This window comes from Olea europaea, chromosome 18 (genome assembly GCF_002742605.1).
Source record: "Olea europaea var. sylvestris chromosome 18, O_europaea_v1, whole genome shotgun sequence".
NCBI classification, from domain to species: Eukaryota; Viridiplantae; Streptophyta; class Magnoliopsida; order Lamiales; family Oleaceae; genus Olea; species Olea europaea.
In genome coordinates, this window is record NC_036254.1 from 30529389 (window position 1) to 30543641 (window position 14253).

Genomic DNA, 14253 nt, shown 5'->3' on the forward strand with positions numbered 1-14253 from the left:
TCGTACAAGCGATGTGTCGAAAGATACGCTTCAGAGCTCTAATCCATTCCTTAACAGCCAGTGGGTCGGGACCACCCTAGAAAGTCGGAGGCTTGTACCTACGAAATTACTTAACCACTGAGACAGCTCCCGGGACAAATGGAGGTGCATTCTATGGTGGTGGCGGTGCTTGGCTTTGTCTGCTAAGCTCTTGTACTGCTCGTAGTAAATCGCACATCAAGTTCGTGTGAGCAGGTGGTGCCATTTCCTAGAATTTAATTTGAAGTTACAAGTCATATTCCAGTTGTACTTATTTTATCGTATGCATATCATAAATTTAACGAGAAAAATAATCTTAAAAATTTAAAGATATGCAATTTAAAATATTTAAATCATGCAAAATGTTTATGCACATTCATCTTCTTACCCCTTTTTGCATACCTTAGGGTCATCGGAGGTTGGTCGATTGGTGGTCGTTGAGTGCCAAAGATCATTCATGTATTTAATAACTTTAAATTATCATTATCGTTAAATTCATAAATCTTCAGAAAAAATATTAACCTTTAACAAATATTACGCAATGAAACAAATAAACATTTTATTACACGTAACATTTATCATCATCATCATCATCATTTATTATTATTATTATTGTTATTATTATTTTTCATGGGGAATTACATCGAAATTTTAGCTACTAGAAGATATCATATACTAGTGCATGGACTATTATAAAATTTCACCCATTTAAAAAAAAAAAATCTAGTAACTAAGTAATTTAGTGATTATTGTGGCTAAACATAAAATTTATTCTAAAAAATGTATTTCTAAAAAGTCTATAAATACATACATACATACATAAACTATTTAAACAATCATACTTTTTTTTTTAATTGTTCACGGTTTGAACAGTGACGTCATTGTTCACGTCAATTTTTTTTTTATATATATAAAGCCAAAATTATGAAAATACACATGGTCTACAAGAAATTAAACATACGCTTTGATATCAAACTGTAACGATCCAAAAATTTAAGATTTGAATCGTTATCAAAATTTTGAAATGGTAATTTACTCTAATTTGTAGAAAAAAAAATTTATTTATTAATTCCTAAAAGGAAAAAAAATTAATACTTTCCTACGCCATATCTTTAAAATATAAGTTTGGACAGATCACGTAGAATTAATTTGTAAAGTAAGAATTAAATGTAAAACCATTTTACACATGTGTAATAATTGCCATTTGACTCTCTCTATATTTACCATATATATATAGGCAAAGGAGGATTACATACATAGAATAAACAAAATTCCAAATTAAAGTTAACATGCTTTTCTCTTTCTTCAAAGCTTGGCACACTGCTCCAAAAATGAGAGAATACTTTCAAAAGTTGCTTTACTTTATTAAAAATTCACACACCACATCACAAGCTATGAGACATATATTTAAGAATTAATATATTTGTACATGGAGATTTACACTCCGGTTGACACGATCCCACCCGACCTCTCACATAGAAGAGGTTGGGGTCCACACCCAAATGTGTGGGGCCGACCTCTTCATGTGAGAGGAGAGGTGGGTCCATGTCAATCGGAGTGTAAGGCTCCATGTACGAGTAGCACAATCCTATATTTAATGTATGAATATTAATTAACTATATTTAAAATCTTGAATTTACCGTATAGCATACCAAAAGAAACCATGAATGGGTGATGTGACAAATGTGGAATCATTATTTTGACCATATACATTTTCATAAATTCTAGGAGGGTCACGTATATAAAATTAATCTAAGACAGTAGAATGTAACCAGTTACTTCTAAATAGTGAAATCATTAGAAGAAATAATATTTAATTCAAATTTTATCTAAACAGCATACTACACATGTTCATCTACTAATAGACATGTACGAATTTATTATTATCATTATCCTAAAAAAAATGCCTACTGCAATAACTTAAAAAAAGATAAAATTTGCGTGCTAAATTAAGTCTTTATCCAGCGAAATGAGGCACAACCACACCATCGAACCACCACGCTCCGACATGACCCGATTTAACCTGTGAAGTGTAAGAAAAAGGAGTGAGTACATGGGAATACTCAGTCCGAATAATAATTTTAAACACGTGTCAGAATATCATACCGTCTCATATCTTTAAAATCCGGTAAAAGCTCATATCATATCATGGTACCGAAAATGGTCATATCATTCATATCATAGCATTTCATATCATAACTTTAACTTTTATAAGTACAAAATTCATCAACGTGTAAAAAGTAATAATTAAATGGGACATAAAACACTACACCTTGATATCCTACATTATTGGATCGTTTTAAATTTTGGAAGACAAAACCAAAGAAATCACACTCCAAAAATCCTTATCGTCGCTTCAAGAATTTATATTGTTTGAAATTGACTTCCTATTTTAAATTCCAATACCACAGGTATAAGTGTTTATAAAAAAAAATTTAAGATATAAAGTAATATTCCTTTTACACTGCATAAAATATAAAGTCTGTAATTTACCTGATTTCAACACTCTTCTTTCTCTACGACCATGTGCTTATGAATATGTCTTCTTTTGATATGCATCTACAAATATATCTCTCATGATCTAGTCTAACAAAATGGGTGTGTAGTTGAGGAAACATGTAGTAGTAGAATAGGAGTATGGATAAAATTGGAAAACGAACTTTTTGAAATAAAATAATTCACCAAATATTGTCAACCAACTTTACCACTCAACAAGCAATACCTTTCCTACACGTGACCAACCAATTGAAACTAAAATCTATAAAGTATCTTTCTCTCCCTCTCTTCTTTTCTTTTGTGTGTGTGTGTGTGTCTATATATATATATATATATATATCACCAATCCTCAAATAATTCTACACGTGACCTACCACAATTTTAGATAAATTAAATAATAAATTAAGATATAAGTTTGAAGCTAGATCTTTCAACCTCGATAACTTGTGCTCCACTAATCCAAATTAACTTTTCCTCAAACCTAACATGCATGATAAATTACGATCTTTCCAACGGGCCTAATATTCATATACTTATCGTCGCTCCGACAACATCTACATTTTAACATCCGATAATATTGAAATTTACTTTTTATATATTTTAGTCCCTAAACTTTCAAAATATTAAAATATAGTACACATAAATTAAATTCTAATCTAAGAAACTTTGGGACATTACAAGCTGCATAATCGGCGTTGAGCTCATTGCAACAACCAATATTGTTAAGCCCTGGCTTGCCAATAAGGTGATCGCGGAAGGTGAGGTTGAAATCACCTAGAACGAAGAAAGTATCCTCAATGCGATTTCAATGAGCCGACGTCAAATGTGGCTGCCAAGGGTGGCGTCCAGGTCGGCAATCACCGCTAGAATTGGATAGGTTGATTGACCTCAACAAATGAATCATTTTCCTGATAATGAACAGTTTTATTTTCACCAATAAAATTTATTTTAGACATGGAATTGGATAGGTTGATTGACCTCAACAAATGCATCATTCTCCTCTTTTTGCAACTCTTATAAAGTTAACTCATATTTTGTATTTCATTTATTAATCAAAGACACTTCATACATATGCTAAAAATTTAACCCAACTCTCTTGTAATAGAAATAAATAAAAACCTATTATATATCAATAACCTGTTTTTCTCTGATCTTAGCACATTGAATCAATGTGCTAATCTTCATTCTATTTTACCTCTTCATCTACTAATATATCAATGCTAGATCAGAGAAAAATAGTACCCAAAAAATGTGGATTTTCTATGTATATTGTTTTGGTTAGCAAGACAAAACAAAATTTTATGAAAGAAAGAAAGATATTATTAAGCAAAGTCAATGTTATGGTCGAATACCATATAAAAAATCTATACATAGAGTTTCTCATCCAAATAAGACTTCAACTATTCTTAAAGGAAAAACAATTCCTCTTCTGTACTCAATATATCGAAGCAATGGAAAGAAAATAGTCACGAAGTTAATAAGGATTTTAAGACAAACATTAACAGTAGTCCTTTTTTTTAACATAAAAACTAAAGGTCAACTTACAAAAATACCCTTAAAGTTATGGGTGTTTTGAAAAATCATATGAAAAATTTTTTGGAAGTAAAAAAATACTATTAAAATTAAAAAGTGACATTGTGTCACTTTTTTTAATATAGTTCAGAAAAAGTGACACAAACTCAAAAAAAGTGACAAAATTCAAAAATAAAGTGATACAAACACTCCAAAAGTGATAGAATTAGAAGGAAAAAAAAAAAGAAAAGGTGACAGAATGTCACTTTTTTTTTTTTATAAAAATTGTCACTTTTTTTAACACAAAAAAAAGTGACGCAAACTCAAAAAAATGACAAACTCAAAAAAAGTGACAAAATTAAAAAAAAAAGTGACAAAAACTAAAAAAAAAAATGACAAACACCAAAATAACACCATCCATTTTGTTTGCCTAACATTTCATATAATTTTCCACCGATCAGGCGATCACCATCTCACATTACAACATTTTCACTAAAAAAAAAAGTGACAAATTCAAAAGAAGTGACAAAAAAATTTTTAAAAAAAAGAAAAAGAAAAAAAAAGTGACGAATTCAAAAAAATGACACAAAGTAAAAAAAGTTACACAAATTAAAAAAGTGACAAACACTCAAAAAGTGATGAAATTTTTTTTTAAAAAAGTGACAAATTCAAAAAAAAATGACAAATCATAACCAACAATTTTCAATATAGCCAAATTATCCAATAAGTTCCCAACTGATGAACAAATTAAAAACTTTTAAACTAACAACTTGAACAATATAATCATAATACAAAAACTTAAAAATATCCAAGTTTCCAATAAGCTCACAACTAACGAAAATTGATGAACTAAATTAAGATGTAAATGTTAAAAAATTTCATAATCACTTATCACTGTAAAAGTGACACGATGTCACTTTTAAAAGTTAACTGTCACCTTCATTAAAAAGTGATGCTTGTCACTAAAAAAAATGATAGAAATCAAAAAGACAACTAAAAAGAGTGATAAACATTAAAAAAGTGATAAAAATCTAAAAGAAATGATGAATTCAAAAAAGTGACAAAAATTAAAAAAAGTTGCACAAATTAAAAAAGTGACAAACACTCAAAAAGTAACAAAAAATTAACAAAAACTCAATGTCACTTTTTTTTTATTAAAAATGGCATACAACGTCACTTTTATTAAAAAAACTGATATTTGTTACTCAAAAAAGGGTAGAAATTAACATTTAAAAGAAATTCTTATAGACAAATTAAAAGCTTAGTCAAAGACGTATTGCTCAATTAGAAATTGACACACATTTTAATAAAAAAGTGGAACAACATGCTAAGTCACTTTTTAATGAAAGTGTCAAAAAATGCAAATTTAAAAAAAAAATGTATAAACACCATTACTCTTTATCAGAGCTTGTTAATCCTGTACAAATCATCTATCATTGAACATTTTCAATACAATTTACAAGTTATCTTTGTCTCAACAAATACGTCTTCATCTCCTTCTCCATCAAAATATCACATATGCCTTCATTTGACACACAATCATTCTCTGTATCATAATCCTCATCATCTCTATCCATCTCTCTTCCTGTGACTTTAAATATGGAAGCAATTCAATAAAGTGACAGAAATTAAAAAAGTAACAAAAACTCAAAAAAGTGACAAGCACAAAAAAAAAGTGACAAATACTCAAAAAAGTGACAAATAAATCAAAACACTAGAATAGGTCCAATGGATGGTTGATTTTCTCTTATATGTTATCTTTCTGTAAATATATTTTTACTTCTATTAACTAACATATTAACTTCGATTTGGAAAACAAAAATTCAAAAAAGTGACAAAAACTCCAAAAAGTGAGGAACATTTAAAAAAAAAAAAAAGAAGGAAAAAACAGTTCATAATATTAAGCTGACTATGACTAATTTTTAATTAAACTATGTTTCATTTGCAAATGGAAATGAATTGAGACAGGTGCCTAGACAAAGCATCAATTCTGGTTGACAATGCAAATCACACCCCATGGACAGTTTGTAGTTTGTACAGTGACACAAGTCGAAGAAGTTAAGCCTCTTACAAGAATGTTGCCAATCATAGCTAGCGCAATCCTACTGAACACTTGTATGGCGTAGTTCCAAACATTTTCAGTACAACAAGGCTCCCTAATGGACCGAAGACTAGGCTTCTTCCAAGTTCTTGCACCTTTGATATTATAGTTCAAGAATCTTCAACATTAGCAACATATGGGCGATTGCCAACTAGAACTGCCATTGAAGTTGTTGAACTATCATCCCTTAAAGTATCTTTGGCTGGCTCCAAAAGAGTCTCTGTCAGTTTGTTGATATGTTTCACCTATGATGTTATAAATGTATTAGGTATATTAGTTATATATGAAAAAGAGGAACAAATAGTCAGTTCCTTATTAACAATTCATCTTCAAAGACTTTGATGTTGCTTAACATGCAGAGCAGGGTAAAATATTTCCATTCCACGAACAGCAAAAGCTATGTTGGGGGCTTGGTTATTGCTATTTTTTTTATCTAATTAAATAAATTACCAACTACAACAGCTACTAAAGTTATCCTTTCGAAGGAAACAAAAAATATCATGTCCCTGATGGGCCCTCAACTCCAAATGATTTTTCAACCATATTCCATTTATAATCCCTGAGATGAGCAACATGGGAATGCAAAAACGATATATTTAATCAAATAATCAAAACCAACTAATGTAATCAAAAGTAGCAAGTTTGTTATGGATGTTGGATGACATTTCATTTGAATTAGGCTACTTAACTTGCCTAAGCTATAGCCGGTGTATTAGTTTTGGCTACAACACTATTTCCTTCAAATCGATGAAGGCACCAAAACATGTACTCTTTCCCACTCCTAGTGTCTACATAACAACCTCCAGCCTAACTCAATCTTGTATTGCCTCCCACCGTCCCTCCATGCCCTCTATACTCTCAATAATCCCATAAAACCCAAATCATTGTTAGAACTCTTCAATAAAATACCCCATTTTTCCTTAAAAAAACAAAATCAAAAAAATGCCTATAAAATAATGCTTCTCACTGACTAGTTTGTATATATATTTCAATTTGCAGAAAACAAATGGCAATGAACAAAACCAGAAGTCACATACGAAATATATAAACAAGAAAGGAACAAAAAATAAAACATACATACAAGAGGGGAAACTAGAGAAATTAATGCTACCTTGATTTTATAAGATTTCTTCTCCTTTAAAGATAGTTCTTCATCAATATTTTTTTTTTCATCTTCAATCTACTTTTTCCAGCCAACGCAGAAATAGGAGTCGAAGTCAGTTATCAGAGTCAACATTCGAGTGAGTAAGTCGGAATCAGATTCAGATTTCTGAATTTTGATCGGAACAGGTTGGGGATTAGACTATTTAAGACTTTTAGGGTAAATGTTTAAGATCTCCGCCAAATTAGAAGGAGAAGATGAATGGAGACGGAGGTGTAGATGCGAAATTGACAGAAAAAGAGTCAAAATGGAGATTTAAAGCTGAGTTTTCTTAAAGATGGTGAAATCGCCTCTGGATGTTGAGAGAGTTTTCTAGCAATGAGAAATGGGTATTTTCTATCATATTACTCTAAGGGTTCGAGTTTTACTTCATTGTTTAGATTAGGACGTAATTTTTACTTCATTTAAATGTTTAATTAGTTTAGAAGGTATTAATCAAAATACTTATTTTTACAGGGTACAATGCCTAATTTCCTCAAAACTAAATAGCAGGGTCCATTTTGACCCAAGATCACCTGGGCAATAGCCTTGGGCCTCAAGTTATAAAGTGTCTCAAAATAATTTTTAAAGTCCAAAAGCAATTATTATTTGCAAAACCTGTTTACATTAAGAGCTCGTTTGGTGCACATTTTTTCATCAAAAATGCATTTTAAACATCACATCATGGGCCCTACCTTAGAGTGTTGAAGTGAAAAATTGTAGGCCGATTTGATGGAAAAAATGTATTATTTTCCTAAATAATGTACACCAAACGGGCTTTAAATATTTTCATGAAGACGTAGTAGTGCAAATAAAGTAAAAGGTTGTCTCTCTATGCAATAATTCTTTTAATTTTTGTTCTTAATGCTGCTTTTGAATTTTCTATTTTTAATATAGGATTATATTGGAAAATAAATTGTAAGTCACCACCACAATACCTCACTAGTTTCCAAAAATCCTTTATATTCTACTTCTTGAACATGAAAATTGATTCTCGGGCAAATCAAACTATGAGTGAATACCACATATATAATGTTCGTTATCACGAGAAATTCTTTGAATCGGCCATGTTTGATGCTAATTACGCTTGTAAAAAAATTTGTGTACAATCTTAGGGCAACTCCAACCCTTGCACCATTGCACCAAATTGCACCAAAATTTGGTGCAAACTTCCTCCAACCATTGCACCATTGCACCAAATTTTGGTGCAAAAAATAGTGTAATGAATAGTATTGCACCAAATATGGTGCAACACTATTCATGTTGCACCATTTTGCACCAAATGGTGCAATGTCCATTTTACCCTTATTTTTCTTTTTTTAAAGATAATGGTTAAGAACATTTGTGTCATTTTCATTCTATAATAATAATGATAATGATAATGATGATAATAATAATAATTACTTAATTAATTACACTATTAATTATATTATTAAAGTTTATTATTTTTAATAATATAATCAATAATAATTAACGTAATTGTTAATTTAACGAAAAGTTAAATTCGTAAAGTTTACATTTAAAATTAAATTTAATGTAAAGTTTATATTATTAAAGTTTATTATTTTTGTAAATTTAACGTAATTGTTTATCATAAATTAATAATATAATCAATTATTTTTGTCAATTTAACATAATATATATGACATGTGAAGTTTTAATTTAATGAAGTTATGATTTAGTAATATATATAGTTATAAAATAAATAAATAAATAAATAATATTTTAAAATAAATATATTGTTAAAAATCGAAAGAATGAATAAAATAATAAATCACTGTTCATTTGGTGTAAATTTTGGTGAAATGGTTGGAGAAGAATTTTGGTTTGGTGCAAGATTTAGTGCAAAATTTGGTGCAAAATGGTGCAAAATTTGGTGCTGGGTTGGAGATGGCCTTATGATAATTTATCGTCCAATGCCTCATTAGTTAAAGTAACTAAAGATGTATATTAAATTTTTAAAATAAAGTTTTGAATAATGAATTTTTGAAAAATGTGTAATTAAAAAATAAAAAAAATTGAATTTACACGTAGAATATTTAATTTTTTGAATATAGATTAAATCTAACTACGAGGAAAAATGAAATTTTGTATAATGATTGTCAAATGGAGCTATGAATCCACGAATAAATTTATTGTATTGTGAAATTTATTTTACATAAATAGGGACTAATCAGTGCTAAGTATCTTCCCATCTTTGCCCCAAATTTCGACGGGCGGGTCGGACATTTTGATATACCCTTTCGTACGAGGTAAGTCAAAAGGTAAAGTTAACCGCTGCTCTCAGAGTTTTCCTTTTCATTTTCCATCGACCAGAGTAAAATTACAGAGCGGAAAAATGAATTCCCTGAATTTCATTTTCATCCTCTTCGTCTGCATCACTCTCTACTGTCCTCCACAGGTACTAAAAAATTCAATTCGCGTAGATTGAATCAAAAGCTCATTCACTAGAGACCCTGAAACCCCAATAACTTTACTGAATTTATACATTGCAGTCTTTTACTTTAGCGCAATCAGTACAACTCTCCGATCAAACTTTATCGCCTTTCTCCGTCGCCCTCGACAATCTCCAAATTCAAATCAAGTAACATCCTTATAATTTTACGCCTTTATGTTATTTTTATTATATTTATTGAATTCTGCTATATTTCTCAAAAACTTGCATTTGGATTCATATGTTTTAGATATGTGCATCCATGTCTCCAACTCGTGAAAATACTTCGGCTATTTGAGATTGTTATTTAAACGATATAAGATTTTGGAATGGGTTCAATATGTTATCATAGCAGAAGCTTCTGGGGTAATTCTTTTTGCTTTCCGCCATCCATTTAAATAAATTGTACACATGATAGAGTTTGTCGAGAAAAAATGAAACCTTCCTAGTCCTACGCATGACTTAAGCTTCTAGATCAACTGGTTGAATACAGAGAAACACGTTGATTTATTTAATTTGAGTTTTAAGCACGCATGTTTATTGAGTTGAATTGAGCTTTCAGCATGCAGCTTATGTTGTGGTCCTATTCATTTTTTATCAAAGGCATGGCACGTATACATCTATCATAAGTGAAGAGCTGCAAGCCTTGAACCCATGTCGTTTTCATGCTCTAATAGCTGGTTCTATATTTATCTATTTAAATTAGTGATCAACATTCTGTATATGTATGCTGTTACATTGCTTCTATATATTTGTGTATATAGTGTAATCTTGTATCATGATTAAAATGTCTCTGTTGTATTCTTTTTTTGGTTTTTTCTTATTTTAGCTATACATTTGAGAACATTGGATTATTGCGACGAGCAATGACTCATGCATCGTATTCAGAAGAGAACAACAAGGCATTGAGTGTTTTGGGAGTCAGATTGATTGAGGCTTCTGTTGCACTCCAATTGTTGACCAAAAATGTGGATGCTTCATCTAAGGAGTTGAACAGCCGGATAGTCGAGATAGATAATATCGCTACGTCATGTGCTTTGGATGGGACTCACCTGGGTTTGCAGAATATAGTTAGAGTTTCGTTCAAGACCAGTTCCATGGCTCCTGCTGTGGTATGTGGTGCTTTTCGTGCAATATTTGGGGCAATTGCAGTAGATACTGGGAGTTTAGACGAGGGCGGAAGGGTGTTCTGGAAAGTTCACAAGGGAGGAGTCGGGAGAGCAATGGCTATGTAGGTAAAATTGTGATATTGCATTAAGTAAGTTGTGTAACATTGTGATATTGCACGGCGTGGCTTATGTTTGTGAACGATGTTGATTGAGCTCATGATTGATTCAAGTAGAGACTGAAGAACAGTAGTATGATTATGATAAGATATGTATATGTCTAGCTGTGTTAACGCTATAGGATATTGTGAATTCTATGTATTTTTATTACTACTATGGTTCAAACAGAAGTGCCTTCAATGAAATGGATTCTCAGATCTCTTGATAAGTAGGATAAATTCCTTGATTGATCTGGACATTAGTTGTGTATTTCAAATAGAGTTTAGCTATATTAAGCTATGTGCATAAAGTGACGGGTTAAAACTTACAGTTGTGCTATATGTACAACTGGGGATTGTCAACCCCGGTTGACAATTAGATACATGGGAGGGGGGCCCACGTTGAATAAAAAAATCACGAATCCCCTCTCCTGTGAATACATTGTCAATTGGGGTTGTCAACCCCTGTTGTACAAAAAGAATAATTCTAAAACTTATGCAGTTATTCTATTACTTTTTTCATAGCTGACTAGCCTTGTCGCCCTGACTTGTTTACCGTTAAGTGGTTCAACGCTGTAAGCTCTCTTCCAACATGTTTGATAAGAGTTGGTTACTTCCCAAAAAAAAAAAAATAACTTTACAAAAGCTAGAAGCTTTTTAATCATTTAATCAGTTAACGCCCACAATTCGTGTGTCGAAGTTGTGGATACCATGTACGTTAAATAATCCTTTATTTGTGTGAACTTATGTGATATCAGCTTTTTATAGAGGGAAGCTGTCGTCTGAAAACAATATCTTGGAAAGGCCTTAAAACACTTTTACCATAAACTTGTTCAAAAAAAAATAATAATAATAAATAAATAAATAAATAATATTATTAAATTACAATATTAAAACATTTTTCACTAGTTGGAACAATTAGGGAATGCTCTAGAAAAATTAGGGCATCCGCTCGCAACATGCTCGGTCCTGTTTATGGGATCAAATCAATACATTCTAAAAGGAAATTTTGAATATCAATCTCATTGATCCCATACTAAATCCTATCAATGGAATCGCTATTTTAAGAAAGCCCAATAGTATGGAGTATTGACCACACCAAAGGACAGGCACAGAAGCGAAGGGAACAAGCAGAATTTATGTGTTCCAATTATTTGGCCTAGCATTGACCATCAAATGGATCATGGACTAAACAGTCACTGCCAGAAAGGTACATCTCGTGCCTATGTGCTGCACCCCCCCCCCCCCCCCCCCCCCGGGGGTACATCTCAGGCCTTTGTGTTGCTATAACTATTCAAAGTAAACTATGCCATAGTTCTAGGAAAAAATAGAATAACCTTTAAACAAAAGGGAAAATGTACCCAAAAATCAACCGGGCAGGTATACCTAGGGGTACGAGAGAAACCCTCTCTAAGGAACTTGGCAAAATAGTCCCGTAATTTCAGGAGAAGCAGAGAAGGTGTGTCTCCTCACAAAGGGGGTCGAATTTCAAAGTAGAATGATCTAATTCAAATATTTCACTCAATTGTGCATGTATAGCATATTTTTCACCATTTGCATGATCACTATAGTGGATTCCATTGAGTTTGCTGCTGTAGATCTCAAAGTTACACCTATTTGGTTAACACTATACTTCGCTTTTGCCTTTCTAATAGGAACACTATCTCTAATAATTCAGTCTCCATCTACCAAAACAATTGGAAATGTTTCTAAACAAGTAGGCATACCAGGTAGAAATAGTTAATGCCCTTCTTTATCTCTAAAGATAAGAGTGTTCTAACCATCAGCCAAGCCCATTCGTGAGATCCTTACAAGGCTTAAGAGTAGAAAGTCTTCAATGTTTCCGAACACAATCTGTTCTGACATGCTATGCTTGTGGTATCTTCGGATTTCCACCATATGATTTCCTACCCTTGTTAATATTTTTCTGTCAATTTCTTGTCTAATAATGGGTAAAATGGTAGATGCTTGATGATGACTTCACAAGAAAGCGTTTTGTGTAATTCATGTAGTGTTACATATGTTATGAGGTAATACATTTCTTCCTCTACTTCATACTGGGATATGAATAAATAGGTGGTTGGTTGACCTCGTGGACCACTGTAAAAGAGCTTTTGTTTTTTTTACCATGTGTGTTTTATAGTTATTCCATATTGTTCCTATTACAATATTATGAGATTCCAACGTCCATTTGGAATGGATAACATTCAGATCAATGCTATTTTCACCCATTTAGAATAGCCAAACATTTCCAGGGAAAGAAACTATTGTATTAAAGCAAATTCAATGCAAGCTTATGGTAAGAGCTCTCATGGTACGTATAAATCGCCATGGTACGTATTAATCTCATAAATCTTAGCGATTTATAGGTACCATGATGATTTATTTTCAACCCAGTTACCTCCTGCATGATGATTTATTTAGATGCTCTTATGAACAACGATTTTCCGTTGGGAATAATTATTTTATGTTCAAGTCGAACACTTCTATTCCGACTGACTCTGGATAGAATCTAATGAACTTGCAGTGATATAATATTTTCAGCTTTCCTTTGGACCTGAAGCCTTAGCTTGGATAGAGCGAGTTGATGTTGTGCATTACTTAGTGTACGTTTGGTATAGCTTTCTTATAGTTATAAATTGTGGATCCTATGAAATATGTGGATGACAATGATGTTTGAGCAGCATATAATCGGAAAGATACTTTGCCATACATAACCTCAATTCATTTTCCGATATTTTAGTTGTAAGGTGTCGATCTATTTACTGTTTATGCTTGGAAACACTTCAATGTGTTTATGATTGTCATAGAAGTTAGGTAGATGTCTTGTGCCTAATTCGGTAAAGTGGAATTGATTCACAATGTCGATTTTTTTGTGTAATTTGTTAAATCAGCGAGTGACTGTGCCAATTGCCAACTTGATTTATGTTTGTATGTGATGTTGTGAGGTATTTTAGGTGCATAACCAAATCATACAATGTTAATGCAAGAGTTATAGCTTTTCCATATGATATGGACATTTTTGCAATATTTGTAATTTTAAACATAATTTCCTTTACTAGTGGTTGAGCTGAATTACCATGATGTAAAAATATGTTCTTATGTGCTTTCATTGTAAGTTGCTTTTTTCGTCTTTATATTATTGGTTAGAAGGGTAGATCTAATGTTGATATTACGTTCGGTATATTTTACTGGGTTAAGGTTAGGATTAAGGAGAACTATGGTGTATTGTTCTAATACGATGCTTTTGAATTAGAAAAAAATGTACTAGTACGGAAAAATAATGA

At 31.6% G+C, this 14253-nt stretch overlaps 1 protein-coding gene across 1 annotated transcript; it reads left to right on the forward strand.

Annotated features, from left to right (window-relative positions):
• Positions 1-9498: 9498 nt before the first annotated feature.
• On the forward strand, positions 9499-11199 carry LOC111368124 (protein NUCLEAR FUSION DEFECTIVE 2). Its single transcript, XM_022989339.1, has 3 exons — positions 9499-9669; positions 9764-9852; positions 10532-11199. Exons 1-3 carry the CDS (start codon positions 9607-9609, stop codon positions 10935-10937), a joined length of 558 nt encoding a protein of 185 aa, XP_022845107.1. The 5' UTR covers positions 9499-9606; the 3' UTR covers positions 10938-11199.
• The last annotated feature ends 3054 nt before the right edge of the window (positions 11200-14253 follow it).